General features: G+C 41.5%; 2 protein-coding genes across 5 annotated transcripts; both read left to right on the forward strand.

Moving 5' to 3' along the window:
* The first annotated feature begins 712 nt into the window (after nt 1-712).
* AKAP17A (A-kinase anchoring protein 17A) lies at nt 713-8,665 on the forward strand. Of its 2 annotated transcripts, none has more exons than XM_053970967.1 (5): nt 713-730; nt 1,065-2,281; nt 4,306-4,454; nt 5,089-5,329; nt 6,755-8,665. In XM_053970967.1, exons 2-5 carry the CDS (start codon nt 1,520-1,522, stop codon nt 7,649-7,651), a joined length of 2,049 nt encoding a protein of 682 aa, XP_053826942.1. In that variant the 5' UTR covers nt 713-730; nt 1,065-1,519; the 3' UTR covers nt 7,652-8,665. The 2 variants fall into 2 exon arrangements, with proteins under 2 accessions (XP_053826942.1, XP_053826943.1); XM_053970968.1 differs by lacking the exon at nt 713-730 and having other exon boundaries at nt 769-1,196; nt 1,539-2,281.
* A 4,057-nt stretch (nt 8,666-12,722) lies between these two features.
* Nucleotides 12,723-22,339, forward strand: ASMT (acetylserotonin O-methyltransferase). 3 transcript variants are annotated; one of them, XM_053970980.1, is made up of 9 exons: nt 14,885-14,912; nt 15,614-15,830; nt 16,262-16,436; nt 17,643-17,772; nt 18,451-18,519; nt 19,039-19,157; nt 19,910-20,050; nt 21,232-21,354; nt 21,763-22,339. In XM_053970980.1, exons 2-9 carry the CDS (start codon nt 15,696-15,698, stop codon nt 21,972-21,974), a joined length of 1,104 nt encoding a protein of 367 aa, XP_053826955.1. In that variant the 5' UTR covers nt 14,885-14,912; nt 15,614-15,695; the 3' UTR covers nt 21,975-22,339. The 3 variants fall into 3 exon arrangements, with proteins under 3 accessions (XP_053826956.1, XP_053826958.1, XP_053826955.1); XM_053970981.1 differs by lacking the exon at nt 15,614-15,830 and having other exon boundaries at nt 12,723-14,912; XM_053970983.1 differs by lacking the exons at nt 15,614-15,830; nt 19,910-20,050 and having other exon boundaries at nt 12,723-14,912.
* Nucleotides 22,340-23,775: the final 1,436 nt, after the last annotated feature.

The raw sequence follows: 23,775 nt of genomic DNA on the forward strand, positions 1-23,775 counted from the left end.
GAGGGACCACATGTCCTATGGAGTGTGTGTCCTATGTGTCCTATGCATGTCCTGTGAGGAGCGACTGAGGGAGATGGGGTTGTTAAGCATGGGAAAAAGGAGCCTCAGGAGGGACTTTATCACTCTCTGGAACCACCCCAAAAGGAGGCTGTAGCCAGGTGGGGTCAGCCTCTTCTCGCAGGCAGATACTGACAGGACAAGAGGAAATGGCCTAACGCTGTGCCAGGGAAGGTTTAGGTTGGATATTAGGAGGAATTTCTTCACATAAAGGGTGATTAGATATTGGAATGGGCTGCCCAGGGAGGTGGTGCAGTCACCGTCCCTGGAGGTGTTTAAGGAAAGGCCGGACGCGGCAATCAGTCTATGGTCTATAGCCACGGTGGCGTTCGGTCACAGGTTGGACTCGGGGACTCAGAGGTTCTTTTCCCACTGAAATGATTCTGTGCAAGGGGGAACACTGCCATGCAGCGAGCCCCAGCTGTCCCCAGACGCCGGGTGTGCGCTCAGCACAGCACGGCACGGCACACGGAGGGTCCCAGCGGAGGCCGGGAACGCGGGCCGCGCTTCCCCGGGCAGCGGAGTTCCCGCGTCCCTGGACCGCGCGTCCCGCCCCGCCGCAAGGCGGCGCCGTCCCGCCGCAGCGAGGCGCTCCCGCGGGCCGCGGCCTCGCGCCACGCGGAAGCGGAAGCGGCGGCGGCGCACGCGGGGTGGCGCGTCCCGGCGGCTGCGGGTGAGGCGAGCGGGGGGTCCCGTCCGGGCAGCGGGAGCGAGCGACGCGCGGCCGGGCTCTGCCTGCCGGGGGACGCGCCTGAGCCGGCGGCGGGGCGTGCGGGTGAACCCTAGCATCGGCGAAGGGCGTTTTTCCCGCTGGGCTCTTCCCGGGGTGTCCCCCCGCCGGCCGAGCTCCGCCCGCCGGGGGCAGCTGCCGGCGGTGGCCTCTGGCTCCGGTGTGATTCGCGGTGTTACCCGGCCTTGTCCTGCGGAGGCTGCTCGGTGCTGCCGGCAGAGAGGGGCGGTGCGGCTTCGGGCTTTTAAATAAAAGGGGCGCTTTTCTCTCGTTGCAGACACTTTCCAGGTCTTCCTTCCGGAGAACGTGAGATCCGCCTCGGCGCCAGCCTGCTGGGGTTCACTGGTTGTTAAGTAGATTTGGGAGCGGTGTGACATCCTGCCGCCGGTCCCTTCCCTCCTGAGAAAGGGTAGCTGCTTTCTGAGCAATCACATACCAACATCATGTATTCCTAGGACTGTCATCAGCTTCTAGTTTTCTATTCAGAGGCCTTACAGAGAGATTTAATTACCTATAGGCTCTAGTGGTTGTAAAGTAATTTAAGATGTTTGTACTACTCGGTTGTAATTATCTAATTCACTCTTGTGTTAAGAGACTTCGTTTTAACTTGGGAATGGTTAAATCGCCAAAGAATTAAATTATTTATGGATAAGGGCTATTTTATTTGACTACTGTTGGCCTGCAACTTAAACTTGCATCTTTTATTTTTTTATCCTATGCCTTTTCTTTGTTATGGCTGCTGCAACAATAGTTCATGATACATCAGAAGCTGTAGAGCTCTGTGCTCCCTGTGGGTTATACCTTAAACCCATTACAAAAATGACCATCAGTGTGGCACTTCCTCAGCTGAAGCAACCGGGAAAATCCATTTCGAACTGGGAAGTGATGGAAAGATTGAAGGGGATGGTGCAAACTCATCAGTTTTCCACTCTGCGGATTTCTAAAAGCACAATGGATTTCATTAGGTTTGAAGGAGAGGTCGAGAACAAAAGTTTGGTTAAATCTTTTCTGGCGTGCCTTGATGGCAAAACAATAAAGCTGAGCGGCTTCTCTGACATTTTAAAAGTGCGTGCTGCAGAATACAAGATTGACTTTCCTACCAGACATGACTGGGACTCATTTTTCCGTGATGCAAAAGATATGAACGAAACCTTGCCTGGGGAAAGGCCAGACACTATTCACCTGGAGGGTTTGCCTTGTAAGTGGTTTGCAGCAAAGGAGACTGGCTCGGAAAAGCCAAGCGAAGAAGTTCTTATAAAAGTTTTCCAGAAATTTGGAGAAATCCGTAATGTGGACATACCCATGCTGGACCCTTACAGAGAAGAAATGACTGGCAGGAATTTTCACACTTTCAGCTTTGGAGGCCATTTAAACTTTGAAGCCTATGTTCAGTACCGGGAGTATGCAGGATTCATCGAGGCCATGAACGCCCTGCGAGGGATGAAGCTGATGTACAAGGGCGATGATGGCAAAGCAGTGGCTTGCAATATAAAGGTGAGAGACTGCAGCCTTTTGTGTGGGAGCCCACATGAAGGACTGAGAACAATTAAATGTTATTTCCATAGTGCTTGAAACCTTTATATGTATACCACAGTGATGGCAACAGGTGACACTGATGGCATTAATGTAGCTTTATGGGACAGACATAATACAATTTTTAAAGGAAAATGTTGGTAGAAAAATGTATTATTAGGCTATGTATTTAGTCACATGACTAAAGTGAGTGGGGTTTTGCTTTTTTCCTTATCAAGATGGTTCTAGAAATGAGAACTGTTGATGGAAGGATCAAGTTCATGAACAAAATTTTCTAAATTGCTTTAGAAAATAATATGTGTTTATAAATCGCGATTTCACTTAAAATTCCAGTTGTGAACAAGTTCAGACAAATTTTACCAGAAGATTGACTGTAAAGTGCATTATTCTTTCATGTGTTCACTACAGAGAGACATTTTGGGGAAGAATTTCACCATCTCTGTATTTGATCCCTGCATTGATAGCTAGGGCAACCAGTCAAAGATCAGAACTAAAAGGTTTAGTAGCATGTTGGCCTTTCTGGTCTGGGAAATACACAGTTAATCATTAGTGTACCTGATATACAGGAAGGCCCTGCAAAAATTTAAATGATAATTTTCATTTGTAGCACAGCTTCCTGTAAATTGCCTGTGCTTATTTCATGATATTTATGTACAGAGTTTTCCAGAAGTAATTTTCTGTAATCTCATTGTTTTAGAAATAACAAGGCAGTCTGTTCAGATGTAGGGTCTTTGAAAGTGCGGCCTCCAGAAAACTTACTCTGGGGGTGGTCCCTGCATTTACATATCGGTTGAGTGAAATGTTTGTGGATGTATTTTGGTATGCTCATTAGTCATTCATCAAACCAGGGAGTGTATTTCAGAAAAAAACTTTTGTGTGATGTGGGAACATACAGATATTTATTCAAATTGTAGTTTAGTCAGTGTAAGTAAAATACTGTAATCTTTTATCTTGTTACCAAAGCTTGTCAGTTATGGAATAGAAACTGTGCCTTGACCTGGTGAAATTCAAACTGTCATTTACGTGCAGGTGATCAGGGTTCCCAAATTTAGTATGGCTGTGCAAGAAGAGTCATGCCTTCCTGGCTGCTGCCCTGTCAGGACAGCAGCTCTCTGTCATACAAGGTCACCACACCTTGTCCGTTTGTACTTATTGTCCTCTCAGTCTGTTAGTGAAACATAATTTTGCATAAAGCCTGAGTAGATTAAACTGCTGAGGTTGTGCTCCTTGTTCTCTGCCCCACGGTTCAATGACCACGGGTCTGTGGAAATGTGTTACAAATCCCTGCCTGCCTGCCCTCAGAATTGGAGATTAGGACACTAGGGCTCTCATGTCTAGTGGTGTCCTGTTCCAGCACGCAGCTGGACATGACCAAGGTGTGTTTATATATCCTGGAAGCTGAGCCTTCTGAAGTCTCATTTTTCAGATGTGTGTGTATTTCTTTTCTTTTCTTTTTGTTCCCATTACTTGGGATCTTCTGCCCAGTGTATCTCAATTTGAGAATCTTGGTTTTAGAATTGGTGAGGAGGCTTGAACCAGGTGCTGAATGCTGTAGAACTATGTCTTCTGCTGAATTTAAGGATCACAATTTTAGACAGAAATGAAGGCCTTCATTTAAACCTATTTCTACATAGTGCTGTACAGTCCCTAGCAGCTTGCATTAATTAAGAGTTCTGTGCATGCCCATTCTGACACATTGAAAACATTGGACAGACAGAGCCTCAGCCACACTGGGGTTTATTTTTGGTTGTGAGACACAGAAGTGGTATCTGATTTTGCTACTTGTGTGCACACATTTAGTACCCAATTACCTGGCTACAGTAGGTGGTGTTTTCTCTGGGCACATGGAGAAGTTCCCTTTGTTTTGAAGAAGGTTTTACACATCTGATTGTACTTACACCAAGATCTAAGTTAAAATTGTCAGGTTGTAATTTTTGATTATTTTTCTGTTTCCTTAAAACTGTTTTCAATTGTATCATGTAAAGGTTTCTTTTGACTCAACAAAACACCTCAGTGATGCATCAATTAAGAAGCGTCAACTTGAAAGGCAAAAGCTTCAAGAGCTTGAAAAGCAGAGGGAAGAACAAAAACGTAAAGAGAAAGAAGCTGAGGAGAAACAAAAAGAAGAAGAAAGGTATTTGTCGCTTATTGTTCAGTTATAGCTTTAACAGTCAGGCCTAACAAAACTGCTCATTCATATCAGCATCAAAAGATAGAAAACAAACACAAGTTGCATGTAGCTAAAGTGAAGCACTTAAAGCTGAGTGTGGTTTAGTTCACTACTAATGCATATGTTCAGTTCAAAATATTAAACCTGCAAAATACTCAATTTCCTAAAAGTGTTGCCATTAGACACCTAGTTTCAGAGACCCTTGGCCTTTAGCAAAAGCTACCATTTTGTCCTAATCACAGAAATAAAACCCACCACGACTGCACACATTCATTGGCTTGATATTCTTCTTCTGGCTGTGATAATTTTCTGCCCATCTGCCTCATGCATTGTTATTGTCTCTGGTCAAAGTTCAAAACACAATTCTTTGCTGTAGCAATTTTTTTTTGTTTGAATTCCAACTTGTTAAAAATAGACAGAATATGACTGTTTGCTATTACAAGTAAGGGTTAAAATGTTCAGTTTTCTACTTTTGTTCTTCATCAACATGACTTATTTAGAAACAAATTTACTTAAAGTATAAAATGTACTATACATACAATAGGAGTTTGAAATTGTGCTTTGCCTAGATAAGGCAAGAGTATTTATCTCTTTTTAGGAAGCAGAGAGAGCTTGAAGAATATGAGAGAGAGAGAAAAAGAGAAGAAAAGTTGCGCAAGAGAGAACAGAAACAGAAAGATCGTGAAGTTCGACGGAACAAAAAGCAACTTGAAAAGCTTCAAGCTGAAGAACAGAGAAAACTTCAAGAGAAGATAAGGCTAGAAGAAAGGAGGCTCCTGTTAGCTCAGAGAAATCTTCAGTCCATTAGACTAATTGCAGAACTGCTAAGCAGAGCAAAGGTAACTTCAATATTTATTTCAGAAGCTAATGAAGAATCCAACAGAAAAAAAAGCCCTTTGCTGGCTTGAGAGGAGGTGGGGAGCACTGTTCACTAAACACAAGGTTTACTCCTCTGCAGCTGCTATTCCTTAGACCAAAATTTCAGAAAAGCACAATGAAACAGTGTTTGTCTCTTGGTAAGATATGCACTTGTAGGTAAATGGAAAGTGAGCTTGAACCTAGAGTCCTGAATAGCATTTTTTATCTGTAAATTAATTGTCAGGTTTTCTTAAATCCAGTAGAAGAGTGTGTGAGCATGATGAAGTGAGGTAACCACAGAGGATAAGATGCAAGACTCCTTTTCTAATTCTAGTTTGGATGCTGTTTCCCATCTGCCTCACAGCAATTCTGTTCACTGTTCTTTGCAGTTTCAGAGCAACTAAACTAATGAACTTTCATTGGTCAGTGTTTGAAATGTGCAGAATGATTCTTCTATAGGAAAAGTACTGTCAGCAAAGGTTTCAAATGTTAGATCCTGTCTCTCTGACAGTGCTGTTATTTTTTTTTCACTGAAACACTGAAGTTTAAGACTTGGATAAAACCATATTAGGGTGCACTGAATGTGAAATACTTTCTGTAGAAATGAAAAGCTGCGTGGAAAGCACAGCTTTTTTTCTTGATGCCAGTGCACTTTGGGAGTGTTTTTGAACTCACAGTACTATGTACAGATCAGTTGCAAACTAGAAGAAGGGAGAAATGCCTTTTGCAGGCTTTTTAACTTTGTAGCTGTGGAATAGAAAGGTTGTCTGATGAAACAGAGAGTGTGTTTCTTTCATTTAGAGAATTCTGAGGTCTGTACTAATCCACTTGACTAGGTCAGAATAGAAAAAGGTTTGAACCTTTTCCAGTATCGTGAATTTTTAAAGTGGTTGACAAAATGACAGACGGTTTCTACATAATAATTGTCCATTTAATTATTTGCTGTTTTTGTGGACTTAGTGTAAAGTCATCTACGAGCCACAGATGGCAAGCATCTAAAAGAAGTTCTTTTCAATAAAATTTAAAACCTTTTAAATTTGACTGAATTTTGAAATTTTAAAATTGACTGAAACCTTCAAGTTTTGACCCTGATAAATATAGTTCAGTAGACTGCAGATTTCACATGTTGTTACTTTTGTTATATTGAGGAGACATGAAGACAAAACTTCCTCTCAAGAATTGTGGGCAAATAATGTTTCAACTCACAGCAGTTTTGGATTAGTGGGTTTTGTTGGTTGATTGGCTTTGACTTTTTTTTCCTTTGAAAAGGAAACACCATTTTATTTTGGGATGGCTAAGTTCTGTTGATTGGATTCTATTGCCACATTGCTGCTTTTGTGTTATGTTGTAACTTGGAAGCAGGAGCAGGTATTTTTTGTTCACTCTTCCCTTTGACTGTCTTTCAGACAGTAAAGCTTTTGGAGCAAGAGCAGAATGAAGAAAAGATTTGTCTTCAGCAGCTAGAGGAGAGACGAAGGCTCCAGGAGGCTGAGCTTAAACGTGTGGAAGAGGAAAAAGAGAGAGCACTGGGGTTGCAGAGAAAAGAAAAGGAACTGAGGGAGAAACTACTGAACAATCTTCTGAGCAAAAAAATGGATGCAGTTAATCAAAACAAAGAAGAAACCAAAGCACCTCAGACTGACGTGCTGAAAAACCCTAGCGCTGTTCCCCACACTGTGTCATCCAGCTGCATCACTTCTACCTCAGGACAGGCTGTTACAGGCAAACTGGCTCCTGGCTCTCAAATAGAAGTAGCATCCCCTGAAAGTGTAAACACTCAATGCAAATACTTAAATGGCAACATTCACGACAAAGTTCATATCAAAGAAGGTCAGAATCTTCCCACTACAGACTCTGAGAGGTGTTCTGACAAAAGAGGTTCAGGGGTGCTTTCATGTGATCCCGCCGATAACCAGGACCAGAAGAGCCTCTCTAGCTATGACCAGAACACTTGCAAGAAGGACTTGCCCTGTGAGCAGGACAAACGTGGAACAGAGCCAAGGAGAAGAAAGAGCCATTCATGTAGCAGCATAAACAGTGATGAGAGTAAGGGTAGACGGGAGAGCAGCAGGCACAGAAGAGATGTGAGTTACCGGGATGAAAAGCATAGGAAAGACAGGAGGTATTACAGACACTCCAGCAGAAGTTACAGCCCTCGCCGAAGCCGCAGTCCTCGGCGAAGAAGCTCAAGCCCCAGACGTTCCCGCTACAGAAGAACGCGGAGTAGAGAACGGAGGCGGGACAGAAGAGAAAGGAGTCGTAGTCGCAGAAGTGTGAGCAGGAGACGAAGGCACCGGAGGTGATCACTGAATAAGCAAAGGAGTACTTAGAGTGTGTAATGGAGGCCTTGGCTCCTTTGAAAAGCTATGGTAGGACAAAAGGGCCACAAAATTGGACACCAGACCTCATTGGTGTGACTGCTATAGAAAACACAATTGTTTCAACCAATTCTTACCTTGCATCTAGTCCCCGAAATCAAGAAAAGAGATGCCTGATTTTTTTGACCTTCCTTCCTTTGTTGTCTCGTTTTAGGTGTGTACCACGGTATAGGTATAATCACCTGTGCTTGTGCTCAAGTTCCTAAAGTGCTAAAAGCCAACCTGTTTTCTTTAGTTTCAGTTTTTTAAAACCTTAATTTTAGTGAATTTAATTTTTATCACCTAATTTGGCTTAAGAAATACATAGTTGTCAGTTATAGGAACTTCAGAGATGACAAGCTATTACATACAGATTTGATTTAAAGTGTTTCCTGGTGCATTCAATGAAATCATGTTTAACAAAGTAGAGTTTTTATTGATTGAGATGGATAGCAGGACTTGGATATTTTTTCTTAAAATTGAATATAAAGTTATGCAGGATACCTTTTAAACTGCTTTGATTCCTTCATATGTCTGTATGATGCCAGCTTTGTGGCCCAAGTTATTCTGGCATGTAATGCCTTTGTATAATACTTTCCATGTAAGAGAGGCACACCTGGTGTAGGAAGTAACAAGCAGTGGTAAAATGGTTGAAAGTTGTTCTGATATTTTTGTTGACATATTTGGCTTTGTAATTATGTCAGGTGGTATAGGGCTACTTGAAACTTTTTTTCAGGTACGTAAAGAGCTAAACATTGTCTTGAAAAAGGGGCCTTCTTGCTAAATTATTTTTACTTGTGTTGTTCAAAAGTAAGGCTGCAGTGTCTCTTGTTAAATCCATTTAAGAATACTTTTGCTTTTAAAATGCAGCTCAGGAATATTAAAAGCTATAATGTTACAGTGAAAGAGTTTATTTTGCATTTTTATGGTAAAATTAAAAAGAAAACTGTTTCCAGTGAACTGAAGTTGCTGTTTTCATATGTCAGTATACTAAAATCTGCAGAAGTGTTGTGTTAAGAACCTGTTTGTTGAAAGCATCACTCAGCACATTTGAATAATGAAGTTTAGCTTCTCTTCTTGATGATCCTGTTATGTTCCAGCTATGTCAACTCTTAATTCAGCAGGATGTTTGCTCTTTATCTACAGCCTTCAGATGCCATTTTCCTCACACTGATGCATGAAATCAAAGTGTATCCATTTCCTGCAGTGTCTGAGAAGCACATTAGCATTGCAGCTCAGCTGGATCCTTGGCTGGCTGAGTTTGATTTACTTTCAGAATCCACGTGGGTTTGTTTCTTACTAGACCATGCTGCTGAAATCTTTGTAGTAACTAGCTGTGGACAGAAAAGGTAAAACATTGACAACACTAAATTGTGAGGAGCTGTTGTGTCCCTCAAAGGCAGAGCGGCATAGATAAATCAGAGGGGCTGGCCAATCACCAGCCATACGAAGGGCAAGTGCTGGATTCTGCACCTGGAATGGGGCAGCTCTGGATGTACACACAGACTGGGGAACAAGACACTGGAGAGCATCCCTGCAGAAAGGGACCTGTGGATTGTGATGGATGACAAGTTGAAGGTGGGTTTCGGTGTAGCCTGTCAGGCAGGAGGGCAGGCTCTGTCCTGGGGCACACCACTTACTGTGTTACTATCTGGTCAAGGGAGGGGATTGTTTCTTCTGTGTCATTCCAAAATCTGTAGTTCTTCCCTTGCAAATCCAAGGACTCTGCTTCTTGCCCTTTGTCAGGCAGCCATACCTGTCAGTTTAAGCTTAGCTTAAAATCAGGCTTTGTTGCTGGGGAAAGCTCAGGTTCACTCTTAACTGGTAGGTTTTTTTTCTTCACTAGTGGAAAAATTGCCCCAATGAACATGATTGGTGTGGTATAAATACGGTGTAAATCCTGTTAAACCATGGATTGGACAACTTCATGCTACAACCCTGTGTTCATGCCTGCTGGAAAGCCTCAGCAGCAGTGAGAGAGACCTCTGAGCCCTATTTCATGTACTGACTCCCAAGAAATGCCCAGTTTTTATTCCAGTGTTCTGCAGTCATTCTTGATCATTCTTAACTCACATGATAAGACAGGAGGAGAATTTTCTCGGTTGTGAGAATGCAACTCAGTTGTTGCACTCGGCTCCAGGAGAGATTTCACATCTGACACAACAATGTCTCTTTTATGTCCTTGCCAGAAGGATAGGATCAAGTGGGAACCTCTTTGCTCATGGGGGTGCGTAGGGTTTTGAAGTGTACTGATCATCTAGTAATACAAGGGAGCAGTGACCTCTTCCTGTTGGAGATGTGAGCCCTGCTAATCACAGACTGCTTTCAGCAAGGTCTGAGCTGAAGAGGGTAGGAAGTTTGTGGGCCAAAGCTCCTGAGCTCCCTTTTCTGGGCAGGAGCTGGTGCTTGTGCTCTCTGCATGTGCTGCTGCCTCGCCATAGCTGTTGGCAGTGGCAACCCGGAGTGGTTTTTCTGCAGCTCTTGTGAAGCAAAGAAGAGCAGGAGTCTCAAAGGGGTAAGAAATCTAAGTTCCTGTTGCTATGGACAGTGTTACTGCATAATCCAGTTTTCTTAAAGAATGTCTCCTCTTGTATCTGTCTGAAGGCTGATGAGCCTCTGCACGTACCAGCCTTTTGACCTGCAATTTTCTTTTTATCTCCTGGCCTCAGCCCACACTAGGTGGCTTGGAAAGCAGCTTACTCAAATGACAGCTTTGCTACAACAGTAAGGCCAAAGCCCTTCAATATGATTATTGCAATATTTTCCATCTGATTACTGCCCACTCTGGTAAAGGAATTTTGATAACGTATGAGTCAAATTGCCAGCAGTAATTGATATTAGTAAAAATTATTACCAAAGCTGTAACCATATTCAAATCCTGTTTCTAATTGTCTCTTCCTTCGTCGAGTAATCTATTCAGTGTCCTAAAATAAAGACATAGGCATAATTAGGTATGTATAAAAATATGATATGTTACCTGGAAGCATAATCTTTAAAGCTGACAGAGAAAAGGGGAATTTTTGCAGTCGCTCCCAAAATTGTGAATGCAAGATTCTATCATTGCCACAAGGCTATAAAGACAAACTAGTGAGAGTTGATTGGTGATCAGGACTACCTGGATTTTGCAACAATGTCAACTTTAGGGCAGTTCTTGTATAGGATCATATAAAAGACTATTGTGGCTGCTCATGTTTGATAGCAGAGCTAAAGATGTTGCATTCTATATAAGACAGCAATTAAACCAACTAGTTTGGCAAATATCTTAATCTATAAATGTGTGGGTAAAAATGGCCACTGATGTCTTGTATTACTATACAGATCAAATTTTTGTTTTATGTATTGCCTGTGTCTTGATCTTGTATCCTGCTGCTGAGGTTTGATTACTCTGGATACAACACCCATTTCAGTAAGCTTACATTGCATTCTGTTGATCTGGCCTTTTCCACACCTAATGAACATATTTGCAGAAGGTATTTTCTGCTGCTTCACAGTAAATTTGCGGTTGTCTCTAATGTTTGTATAAAGCAGCAATCTAGTTGCTGTTGATGCTTCAGAAATGGGAGCACAGAACGAATCAAGTGTCCTATATTAATCTAATACTGAGCTCTTGAGGCTTGTTTGAAGTGATGTGCACCACCATCCTTTCTTCTTCAGTGGCAGCACAGAAAATCAATTTGGTCTGATACCCCCTCATGTGCCACAGCTCCTGAACCTCCTGCTGCCTGACAAAAAAAAAAAAAAATTCATAGGTTAGCTCAGGCTAATGATTTGCCATAGCATATGTTAAGGGCTAAGGCTGATTGGAATTGCTCTCTAAATGGTAACTAATTTAGCTGCATGTGTACTGTGGCACCTGCCAGGTGAGCTCTACCTGCTCTGCATGGGATGTTCAGGTGTGCTGTCCATGATATTGACTATCTGTAGGATAATATGAAGGGATGTCACTCCCAGGCACTGCCAGCAAAGTGTCTGAACAAGAATTGATCACCTTCAGATTAGATTTTCCCTGCAATTCTGCATATGATCCTGGACATGTGTTTGTCAGCGCTCTGAGGAATTGCCTGGTGGCGTCTGTTACTTTCTACCTTCCCTGTAAAAAGGAAGGGCTGTAAAAATATTTCCTTTTCATTGCACATGTCTTGCTGCTGTGATTTATAGCAGCTGGCAACTTGGCTCCATGCAGCTGTTCACACACCCCTAGTGGGATGGGGTAGAGAATTGTGAGAAAACTCATGGATTGAGATAAACACAATATAAAGGTAAAGCCAAAGCTGCATGCACAAGTAAGGCAAAATAAGGAATTTATTCACCTCCTCCCCTGGGTAGGAAGACATTTCTGCCATCTCCAAGAAAACCAAGCCTCTAAAATGGCCTGTTTGAGGCAGATGTATATCCAAGATTTTCCTTTGTGATGCTTGATAGAACACGAGCAATTTCTGAAATCAGAGCCTTCCTCAGCTGCTATCCATCTTGGGTTTTTTTTGCATCTCTCTCTTTCTTTCTCTCTCTCTCTAAAATTTCTGCATCTGCCACTTGTAGCTGAGGTAGCTGGATATCATCAGGAAGACTATGACTTATCTGCTGGGACTTTCCTCTGATAGAAATCTCAATGACTATTTAGTTGAATTATTTGTTGAGAGATTATTTGCAGTCCACAAGTTAAACCAAGAACAGCTCTGGATTGCCTGAGATGCACTTTAAAAGATGTTCTCAGAGTTTTTACTGTAAGTGAATCTAAAGAGAAGGGAGGGTTTGCTTAGAAATGAGCTGGATATACAGGTTTTCTGCCCACTCCAAGCATTTGCTATTAGTATATTTGATGAAAACAGGAAAAAACTAAAATTGGTGTGTGTCAAAAGTGATGGAAATAATAATGTTAATATGAAAATGCATCTATTGTAAAATATGGGAATAATTAGAAGCTACAAAGAAAAGTAGCATTTTAAACTTGATATTTTATTTCAAAGAAAAAGTATGATACTGAGTATCTTGGTTTTTTATAATTGTTTAAAAAAAGGCCGCAAACTATTACCTTAGGGCTCTTCCAGGGCATCTGTTATAAGTTGGCACATGATAGCAAGGCATAGTTGTTTCCCTACTGGCATTATTGAAACTCATCGTAGTCACATCCCTGGGATTTGTAGTTTTTGCTTATAAGGAAGGTTTTGTGTGAGAAGATTGTGTCATCTGCCATTTGTCACTGGCAGACACATTCATTTTACTGAATCTCCTTTGTCCATAGAGAATTTATTACTTTCAAATGTTATGCAAAAATGACAATTATTTTTTGTGTAGCATTTAACTATAGTGAGTCATTTAGGCAAAGAAAAATGAAATAGAATTACTGAAATAGAATTATGGTGGTAAAATACGGGTGTTAGTCTCCATGTGGTCTAAGCCCTATGAGAGAAATCTTGATAGGGTTTTCAGAGAAAGGAAGCCATTTCAATTTCATCTTCATGAATGCATTTCTAGCTTAAAAGGAGCTTAAACTCTAAGCCTCACTAACAATTTACTTGGAAACAGCTTCTGCATGTGGCTTTTTTCAATCTGGTATGGGTTATCTGCCAGCCTTGTCCCCTACATCTCACTAGTAGTAGTAATCCCATTAGATGATTATTACTGGTATCCTCAAAGACAGATTTAGTCATAATTGAAAAAGAACTTCAAGTGTATTTAATCAACTGTGTGGTCATTTTATTAGTGGAGACTCATGTACCATATAACTTTGCCTTAAGTGAAGTGTATTTATGGCCTGGGGCTGAATAGCTGTTATGTTCCCAGGAGTGGGAAATCCTTAAGCTTGCATGAAATTGCACCAGAAGCAGGTAGAATTGGCTTTTAGAAGATAATTTTTTGTTTTATTTTCATACAACTTTTTAATTTTTTTGGCTAACAGTTGTTGTCTTTGGCTGGTGATGTGTGATTATGTACAATTTAGTTAGAAAGTACAGATTCAGAGATGGATTATACAGTGGAATCTGAAGCATGGAGAAAGCTGCCACTGAAAAAAATGCTGGTTTGTAACATTTTGCCTTCAGTGTACTACCTAAATAAGGTTTCATTTAACATTGTTTCTTGAAGGGTCACTAAATGTGTGACATAAAATCTGAAGTCTTTTCCTTGATGGAAAGTATCTTTCCTCACCTGAGTGTTGCCACATCTACCCCGAGGTGGGCAAGATGTCAGACAGAGACAGAGAAATGAACAGTGGGGCAGCAAGATTTCAGGAAAGTAATCCAGGGGTTTAATTTTCTGATGAAAACCTATGACGTATGTCCTGTGTGAAGTTGAAATCCATGCCCCATCTTGCACTTTGCAGTAATTTCATTGTTTCTTCCCAAGGGCCTTCTGCTGCCCATGATTAGTTTTGCAGAGAAGGGGAGGAAAACTGTAATAGCCAGCTGGAAAATGTAAAATATATTGTCATCCCTCAGCACCCTGCTCGATCAAAACATGGCAAAGCACAAGTAGGACACCCCTGCTGAGGTGCTGCAGGTATTCCTTTCTAAGCTGGTATCAGGGTGGGTGGGAGAACCTGCAAAGTACAGAAAAGTAAAACATGTAGATTTAATTCCTTGTAGGCTTGATCTGAGTAATCCTCATCAGAGCAAACTGATCACAGTAAGAAAACAGCAACAGAGTCTTACAACTTCTCTTTGGACTTGGTGCTTCTGCACTGAGAGATGAGGTGTACCCTACTGTCAGCCCAGTGTCCCCTGGCCTGTGTCCACAGCAAATTTCAAATCCCAAGTAGGATTCTGCTTTGGTTTATGAATGCTGGTGCATTGAACTGAGTTCAGGTTCTTGGTATTCTTCCGTACTGATTCTTGTTTTCCTTGTTACAAGCTTTCAAGTGCTTCTGAGGTGCCAGTGTGTTGCTGACTGATGAACTGACAATAGCAGCTTTAATCCACACTGCTTCTTTAGCCTTATACTTGATGATGGAAGAAACAGCTGAACCAAGTACAAAGACCCATCAAAGCCAAATAATTCAGCTAACACGTTTTGTAACCAGTGTTTTTCACAGAAGCAATAAGATTATGTGGATCAGCTGGTATGCTTTGTGTCTGGTGAAAAGAAGCTTATTTAAATTAAGAGAGCCAGGAAATCTGTGTCTCAGTCCAGAAGGAAGATGGGTTCCACAGAAGACCTTGACTATCCTCAAATCATTGTGCAATACAGCAATGGATTTTTAATCTCAAAGGTAAGAAATATAACTCCTAGAAAGAGTATGCAGAAAGAAATATTCAGAGATTTCTCTTTAGGTACTGATTGTAAGTCTTTGGAAGAGGTGAAAGCACTGGCATAATGACTGTTTTTCCAAACATATTTTTAAGGCACAAAGGCAAAACTAGTAATTCCACTTTTCTTATTGTTTGCTGATGCTATTTTCTTAAGCACATGGGCATAAAATTATAATATCCAGTGCAGTAAATGATTTTTTTTCCTAATTTTCTACTTAACTTTCCTATTGTCCCTTGCTGTATCTCTTGCCAACATGGTAACAGGAGGAATGCTCTTTGGGTTGTGCAAATACTGCTGCACTTTAAGCTCCTGAAAGGCAGAGCTGACAATAAAGAGAGGAAAAATAGATAATGAAGAATAATTTTGTGAGAAAAAGAAGTGCCCAATGCTTTCCAAATTAACACTGTTAGTACTATGTTTTTGAGAAACAATTTCAACTTTGGTTAAGCCATGTTCTTACTCAGGGTCAAAAGAGCTTCATTGTACAGGAATCATTGTAGCTCAAATGATTGTAGATACAGGCAGTCAATTAAATAGATGTCTTTGTTACAGCTTCAGGAGTGTTTATGTGACCAGAGTAATAGGCTGATACTTGTAAGGTTGACTGTGTATATCTAAAGAAAGATGGTTGGTTCTTTTTTTTTTTTAATGTATGATTAGCTATGTCTGCCTGAAGGTTGATGAATCTTGATGGAGAAGTTACACAACTCTATGGAAAGACTGGACAGTTTTGTTTGGTTGAATGAAGTGGTTCTTCTGGATGAGAGGAAGCTCCCTGCTTCTGGAAGATCAGTATAGTCATTCACATCAGTCCCTGAAAACAAGATCCATAGAATGGGATATTCCCCCTATTGCAAGCTGTGAGAGAGTCTCCAGCGTTCACTGAAGCATGTGTTAGATCCTTAGTTAAAGAACAGAAATATCAACAGACAACAAGCACCTCCACCCAGCCTTGCCTTTGTTCTTTCCAGGAGATTGTGAGAATGTGTTCATAAACTAAGGAAGAGGCAGGGACATTTACACACAAAATCTGGTCTCTAAATTTGGACTTTTGAAAGCCAAAAAGCATTCGCTGGCTTCACTGGAAAAGGAAAAAAAATAAGACCAATGAGTGCCTTACATGCATAGTATCTTATATCGGTGCTCAGATAAACTACAATTTAATAATTGGACTTGTTTATATGAAATACAAGTTTATCTGAAATAAATATTACTAAATTTATATTTTCTCTAATTAAGTAGCTTGTGAAATGCAGTAGGCTTTGTGCTTTCACCTAATCCCTCACTCCCACCTTTCCCTACTCCCAGGTTATGTTCACTGCCTGTGAGCTGGGGGTGTTTGATCTTCTTCTGGAGTCAGGAAAGCCTCTGCCTTCAGATGCCATTGCTGCAGGTCTGAGTGCCAGCACCATGGGGATGAAAAGACTGCTGGATGCCTGTGTGGGATTGAAGCTCTTGGCAGTAGAGATGACACAAGAAGGAGGTAATAAAGGCAGAGGAATGGGAGTAAGTTGAAAGATTTAAACCTCTGATGGCTTTGAAAGTGAGGTAAGATGTGTGGGCCAAGGTGATACCAAATGTTAAGTCAGTTAATGTAGCTGGAAGAAGGACAGAATCTCTCTTAGGATTCACTTTTCAGCTGAAAGAGAAGAGGCAATTGTCAGCATGATCACAAGTATAAAATGAAACACAGGTGCAGGGCTCTGTATTCCTAAACGTCTTTGTGCAAGAGCCATGTGACTTTAGAGAAGATAGTTAGGATCTCTGTGGAGCTTGTCTCCAGAAATCTCTGGGGTATGGACAGGATTTTAAACTTAAAACAAAATGCTGGGGTGGATGGTAACAGCATGATTTAAAACAGGTTTTGTTTTTCTTAGAGTTTTTACCATTATGTGAACTATTTTGTTAGGTTTTTGATCAGAACTGAGAGGTAATGTAAGTTTTTCCTTGTGTCAGAAACATGGAATCCACTTGGACAGAAAGATCTCTGGCCATCAGACAGCTGGTCAGGACTAGCTAAAGTCTCACAGGTTGTGTCCCCTGCTCTGCCTTGTGTTGGCATGCTCTGTTTTAGGGATTATAGTTATTGCCCAATGAGTTTGGGGAGAGCAGGATCTATCTTTTATATTCCTTTGGTATGCAAGTCCTGTGGGTGAGTGATGCCACTGCAGATGCATTGGAGGGAGTGGGGGAGATTTCTGGGCCTTTAGGCGTTCTTCTGTCTGCAAAAGGTCCTGCCCTAGTGAACTGAGGGAGGGTAGGTGTGGCTGGCCTACAGTTTTGGGGACTTTCCCCCCACCTGCTGACCTTGTTGATCAGAAAAAAGACTTGTCTGCAAAGACTTCTCACTTAAATAAAGCACACCAAAAGCTTTCTCTGAGAGCAGAAGCCTATATGTAAAATGACAACACTTTTTTAAAGGCCTTTTTTTTGCTCTCTTGAAAGAAATGTTTGTTGCTGGAGTTAAGCGTAAGGGAGATGGTGTTTACCTAGATGGAATGGGCCAACACAGATTTCAGCAGCCCTCAGCCACTGCTCATTGCAGTGGAAGGATTTGGTTGTAGAAGTAATGTGGCTGTGTCCTTTTGGCTGTATAGACATCTTCTGGTGATAAACACCAAGCTGTACAACAGACTTGGCAAGGTGATATATCATATATGTTAGTAAATATATTTATTTTACTCTTTAGCCCTCTACAGAAACACAGAAATTTCCAATGTCTACCTTACAAAATCTAGTCCAAAGTCTCAGTATCATATTATGATGTATTATTCCAACACAGTCTACTTGTGCTGGCAGTACCTGGCTGATGCTGTGAGGTAAGAAGGAGTGCTGTGTGCTGTCTGGTGCTTTGCAGCTTCTGTGTTGCTGCTCTGAGTGGCATGTTTCTGGGGAAGAGCTCAATAAAGATGCTGGCTGGTTCTCAGAAATTAAAAGCAACAGATAATTCAGCTGTTGACGTGGCCATATGTGTGCTTTCCCCCCCGCCTTGTTTCCCATTTGTGTATGTTCTTGTTTTCCTTTTCCCTGTCATTGTAGAGATGATCTAGAAATCAGATTTCTTTGTGTCACCTTCAATAAAGCACTTTGTCATTACAGTGGATCTTACTGGACATGGCATCAACAAAGTAAATAATGAGTAGTGGTGGCTAAGGATCCTTCTGTTGCAAAGGTTTATAGGGGTAGTTTAGTATGGGTCTGGAGTCTCACTTGTTCCAGTCTATGCAACTAATGACCAAACATGGTGTAGATGATGGTGATGATTGCATCAGTCTTGTACCTTAACCTCAGGTGTGCTCCCATAAATGACAGAATCCTGGAATGGTTTGGGTAGGAAGAGGCTCTAAAGATCATCTAGTTCCAACCTTCCTACTGTGGATGCCCCTCACTAGGTCAGATTGCTCAAAGTGCCAGCCCACTCTGACCTTGAAAAGAGCCTTGTGAGAGGTTGAGAAATATATCAGCACTCTCACAGGCTTTTTCAATTGCTATTTTAGAGAAGGAAGAAACCAATATGAAAGAGCTTTTGGTGTTTCATCTAAAGACCCTTTTGGAGCAATGTACAGGTAATCATTAGAATATTTATAGAAATTTTATTCTTCTTGTTGTGGATAAAACTAATGTTTTTAATTATGACTCAGGACAATTAAATATGATGATGTGAGAATTCCTCTCATCATGTCATGCAATGTTTTTACTTCTCAGCAATATCAATTACTGGGAAACTGTCTGATATTTTGAATAGAAGTATATAGTTTCTTAATCTGAAAAACATCACAGATCTCTGACAGAGGCAATGGTAGTTGAAGGAAAAAAATCCCTTGGAAATTCTGAGAATGAGCAGCAAAATACACTGTTGGATTTCACTAGTCTTAATTCTCTATTTAAATGCATTAATTCATAGCTGTACAGTCCTGACACAGTAATATTCAAAGTAGGTTTATATGCAAAGAGGACATATTCTGTGTCAATAAAACGAGAGATTTTTGTTTAAGCTAAAACATGTAGCAGCAGTTATATTATAGGAATCTCTGAGGATGTGGTAAGGAACCTTCTGTCTGTGCTGTCTCTTTTTGCATTGCTAGATCAGATGAAGAAATGCTAAAATTCATGGCTGGCCAGAACTCAGTATGGAGTATATGTGGCAGAGATGTTCTTGCTGCATTTGACCTTTCCCCTTTCACACAGATCTGTGACCTGGGAGGTGAGTGTCAGAAGATCTTCTTTAACAAGCCTCTGAACTGTCTTTTATAAGCTCTGCAGAGGAAAACAAGTCCTATGTTATATGATGGGCTAAACAATGGAAAGCAGGATATAACAATATAAGGAGAATTTTACTGATTTGGTTCAGTTAAAAACAGAAATGTGAGAGTGATGAGAGCATTAGGAAGCTGAATGCTTTTCTCTACAGTCTGATTTATAAAGGTAGTCACTATCCCCTTGTGGATGTGGCAGCTTTAGCATTTTTCATGCATTTCTTGATGCATTCCTCCAGTGCTAGACTCTTTCCTTCTTTCCCTTCAGTCACTGTTGCTGCAGTACTGCCTGCAGCCTCTTATCCTGCAGTACCCTGTCGTCCCAGCACTGCTGAACGCCGCCAGGATTCACAGGACAAGGCAGGCTCCCTCCTGGCCTCCCTCGCTTCTTCCCCAGAGCCTGGTTTAGTGACTCTGTTTTTCATTTTTCACCTTCCAGCACCTGCAGCTGATCTGGCTAGGAGGGAGTATAAGAGTGGTGAGGGCTGGGGCTGACCTCACGTGCTGCAGGCCCCAGACCTTCCTGCAGAATACATGGAGACAGTGACTTCTCCTGCCCCTCCTCTTTTCTCCCAAAACACGGGGTGCAAATGTGCATTGCCAGCTTCCATGAGGCTGAATTGCCTGTATACTTTCATGGGTGTGTCACTGAACAGGTTTGGTTTGTGTCAGTACTGACCTTCTTTTACTGTCCCCAAAGGAGGTGGAGGAGCTTTGGCCCAAGAGTGTGTTTCTTTGTATCCAAATTCTACCGTCACAATTTATGACCTGCCCAAAGTTGTGCAGGTGGCCAAAGAACAGTTTGTTTCCCCCGAGGAGCATCAGATCACTTTCCACGAAGGTAGGTGTGGACAGTGGTGTGGTGGTGTCCCAGCTGTTGCTTCAGAGCCCTGGCTCTGCTCAGAGGTGTCATACTGGGGGCCCAGGTCTCTAGCTGCCCCTTATGGGAACAGTGTCTCAGGCTGCAGCCTCCCCAGCCCTGGGACAGCTGTCCCAGCTGTCCACCAGCAGCTGTCAGAGACACAACTCAGTTATTCAGCAACATTAATTCCTGAAGAGAACTATTTCGTTTCTTAAGAGTAGGGGTACAGTAGCAAAAAAAAAAAAAAGTATCGTGCAATTTTGAAATCTGTCATGCTTTGTTATAAATTTTCCTAACACTCACCTTTTCTCCTGTGCAAACCTCCTGGCAAATGTGAGGGATGCCAGGAACAAGGGTTTTTCCTTCTCTGGTCACAACTGGTTGATCTTCAAGTCCTAAGATATTTTAGACCATGAAAGTGGGTGAGCTAGCTCCTACTTCTCTTGCGCAGGCCACTGATCCTGCATAGTCTTTGTACTATCTATGAGGAAAATTAGTATAGGGAGATCTCATTTTTAATGTTTACAAAAGTCTTCAAAGTGCTGAAAGTGCTTAAAATTGCTCAAAACTGAGAGAGAGAAAAGGAGCCTTGAGGAGAGAAGGGAGTGTATAAAAACAAAGATGCAACAAAATGGGAGAAGAAATGACAAAGTAAAATGCTAAGAAAAAAAATCTGAATGCAATACACCAGGTGCTAAACAAAAGGAATAATAAAACTAGTGTTAGGAGGTGAGAGATATGTATTTTACCTGGATTTATGAAGTAATTCTGTGATTACTGAAGATCTTTGAAAACTTTCTTAGAGAAGGCAATATTCTCCTTCTTTCTCGTGAAAGAAACCATGTGAACCTATCTCCTTAGGTGCAGTATGAATTTGAATTTCTGTCATTGGAGAAAAACCAAAACTCAAATGCTTTCCTGTGTATCAGTCTGTTTCAGGATGAGTTATTGCCTTTAAATGTTTCAAGTCTTCTTGAGAGTGATCAAGAGCTAAATTCCCTATGCAGGGCAACAGAGGACTTTCACCTGGTACCTCCATTGCTGTCTGATATGTCTGAAGGACATTGCAAGCCTGGAATTAAACAGAACTGAAAATATTTGCATAACTCAGCTCTCAGTGGTGTGGGGATTTGTATAATGCATGTATTCTTGCTTTATAGGAGACTTCTTTAATGATTCAATACCTGAAGCTGAACTGTATATTTTATCCAAGATACTGCATGATTGGGATGATGACAAATGCAAACAACTGCTGGCAAAAGTGTACAAAGCTTGCAAACCTGGTAGGTGTGAACTCTTGAAGAGCAGAGAGACTCTTAATATTGTTTAGATAGGTGTATACATCTCAGCAAAAAATCCCATTAAGCATCACAATGAAGCCTCAGAGTTTCAAAAGCACTGCCTGCAAATCAAAATCAGTAAGGTCCTGTAAATTTCAGCTGGGGAAAATGGGAAATTTCCATTCCAGCTATAGCACCCCTTCAGCTCTGGGATGTCAGTAACAACATAGCTGAGCAAAGACATGCTCTGATGCTTTGGCTCTTTCATTGTCTTCTGTGATGCTGAAATATGTCTTAATATAAAGACTGCTCCTTCCTGAAAGTAAGGTTAGGATAGGTCCCAGTAACAGCTCAAAAATGCCTCAAGTTTTCATTGCTCAGGGTGTGTTTTCTTTCTCTTCTGTCCACCAGGTGGTGGAGTGCTGCTGGTTGAATCCCTTCTGAATGAAGACAAAAGTGGGCCTGTAGAAACTCAACTGTATTCAATGAATATGTTGGTCCAGACAGAAGGGAAAGAGAGAACAGCAGCAGAGTACAGCAAGCTCCTGGAGGCAGCTGGCTTTGGAATGATTCAAGTAAAGAGAACTGGAAAACTCTATGATGCTGTTTTAGGAAGGAAATAGTAGTCCATGTTTTATGTACATAGCAAAACAGAAACGGTTGAGAAATGTGCTATTCTCTTCTTAGGGGCCAGTGATCAACTTAGCTTTTAGTTAAGGCTGCCAACTTTTTTGTAAGCTGATACATTGTCAAAAGACTCACTAATGACACATCTACAAATCTGGAAGCCTGGCTTGGCTTGCCTTTGGATCTGGGAAGGAAAAAAAGAAATCAACACCTGTTCCACAAGAAACAATCCACAAAAGAAATGTGTAGTGTTCCTGCTTCAGCTTGTATCAGTCTCTCTGATTTTTAACAATGTATCTGACAAAAGCAGAGCTGAATTTGTACTTGAGTTCCTGCAAAATAAAACTAATCCCTGTACCGAGCTTTGGTGCCTGCATTTTTATTCCTGAAATATTGATATAATAAAATCAGACCAAATTATGTTTCCTTGTGGTCTTTTCAGAGTTCCAGAAGAAACCCTGTCTGAGCCTTGGGGAGTTTTGCACGAAAAATATATTAATTTTTTATTTCCTCTAGACTTTGATTTGAATTATGAAAAAGTGTTGTACCTTAGTGACTGGTTGAAGCCCAGGGATTTTTATTACAAGACAGGTAGGAAGGTGATGCAGCCAAGTCATTCTGTTATGTACTTGGGCTGTCCTTACTGCATGCCTCCTGCCATTTCTTTAAATCATTTGATCAAACACAGTCTGCCACTACAGTTCTTGGAAGCAGAAAATACATTACTGAAGTGAGAAGCATTTGGAGAAGGCACTAAAAAGTCACTCTGCATTTTTTTCTGGAGCAGTAATTGCATTTTCCCACTAAGCTGGATACTAGAGGAGGTTGATATAGTTTACTCAGTACCCATCTACAGGAGCCTTCCACTCGTGACTGTAGAAGGACAGGGAGAAAGTAGCCTCAGTACACACAGGAGACACAAAGCTTTAATATCATTGTAATTACAGAGACATGGTGGGACAGCTTGCATGATTGCAATGCTGCATTTTGGGGAGTTGGTTGTTTTGGGTTTTTTTTCTTCTAAAAGAGAAGAGAAGAGAACTGTGAAGAGAACCTGAAACAAGTGCTTTGTTACATGTAGGCAAATTAAAACCCTGTTTGTTGTAGTTTCCATGTCCCAACAGGCATTTTTGATGACACCTTGCTATATATACGGTCTTTTGTCCTTGTTTTTTGCTTGTTCTTGGATATGTTAACTTTTAAAAAGCTTGTGCCAGAAGAAAGAAATTAGGATGGAGGTTTCCAAGTTACTCATGTTTTGGGTAATGAAAGCTGTTGCCTTTCATGGTGCTGCAGTGGGAGCTTTTCTGTTTGAAGCAGATGGCTCTGCCAATAGAGCTCTTTCACCCTACCACAGAGTTGTTCGCCATATAGACTGAGATACATTTTCTAGCTCCAGTATGGCTTAGGAGTTATGAATGAAAGCTGGCCATAGCTGGAGGAAATCAGCCCAGAGCAGAAGAATGCCCGGGGCAGGAAATATAGCCTGTGAGCTGAGACTGTCTGTGCTTGGCTGGGCTGAGTGAAGTCAGCTGCTCCCTAGGCTGCTCTCTCTGGGAGGACAGACACTTCCAGCAGGGCCTTGGTCTGATGGCCTGGGAGTTACAGGAAACAGCAGAGGGCAGGAAAAGCCAGGAAATTTGCCATCTTAATGTGCTAACTGGAAGCTGGTGGCTGCTGCTTTTCAGAACTTGCTGATAGTTGTGGGTCATTGAAGAAGCACAGCCTTGAGCAGTAGGAAAATGCTACTTCAAATATAAGAAAAGAAACAGTAACTAAGCAAGAAAAAAGCAGGAA

Source organism: Vidua macroura, chromosome 2 (assembly GCF_024509145.1).
Source record: "Vidua macroura isolate BioBank_ID:100142 chromosome 2, ASM2450914v1, whole genome shotgun sequence".
Classification (NCBI taxonomy): domain Eukaryota; kingdom Metazoa; phylum Chordata; class Aves; order Passeriformes; family Viduidae; genus Vidua; species Vidua macroura.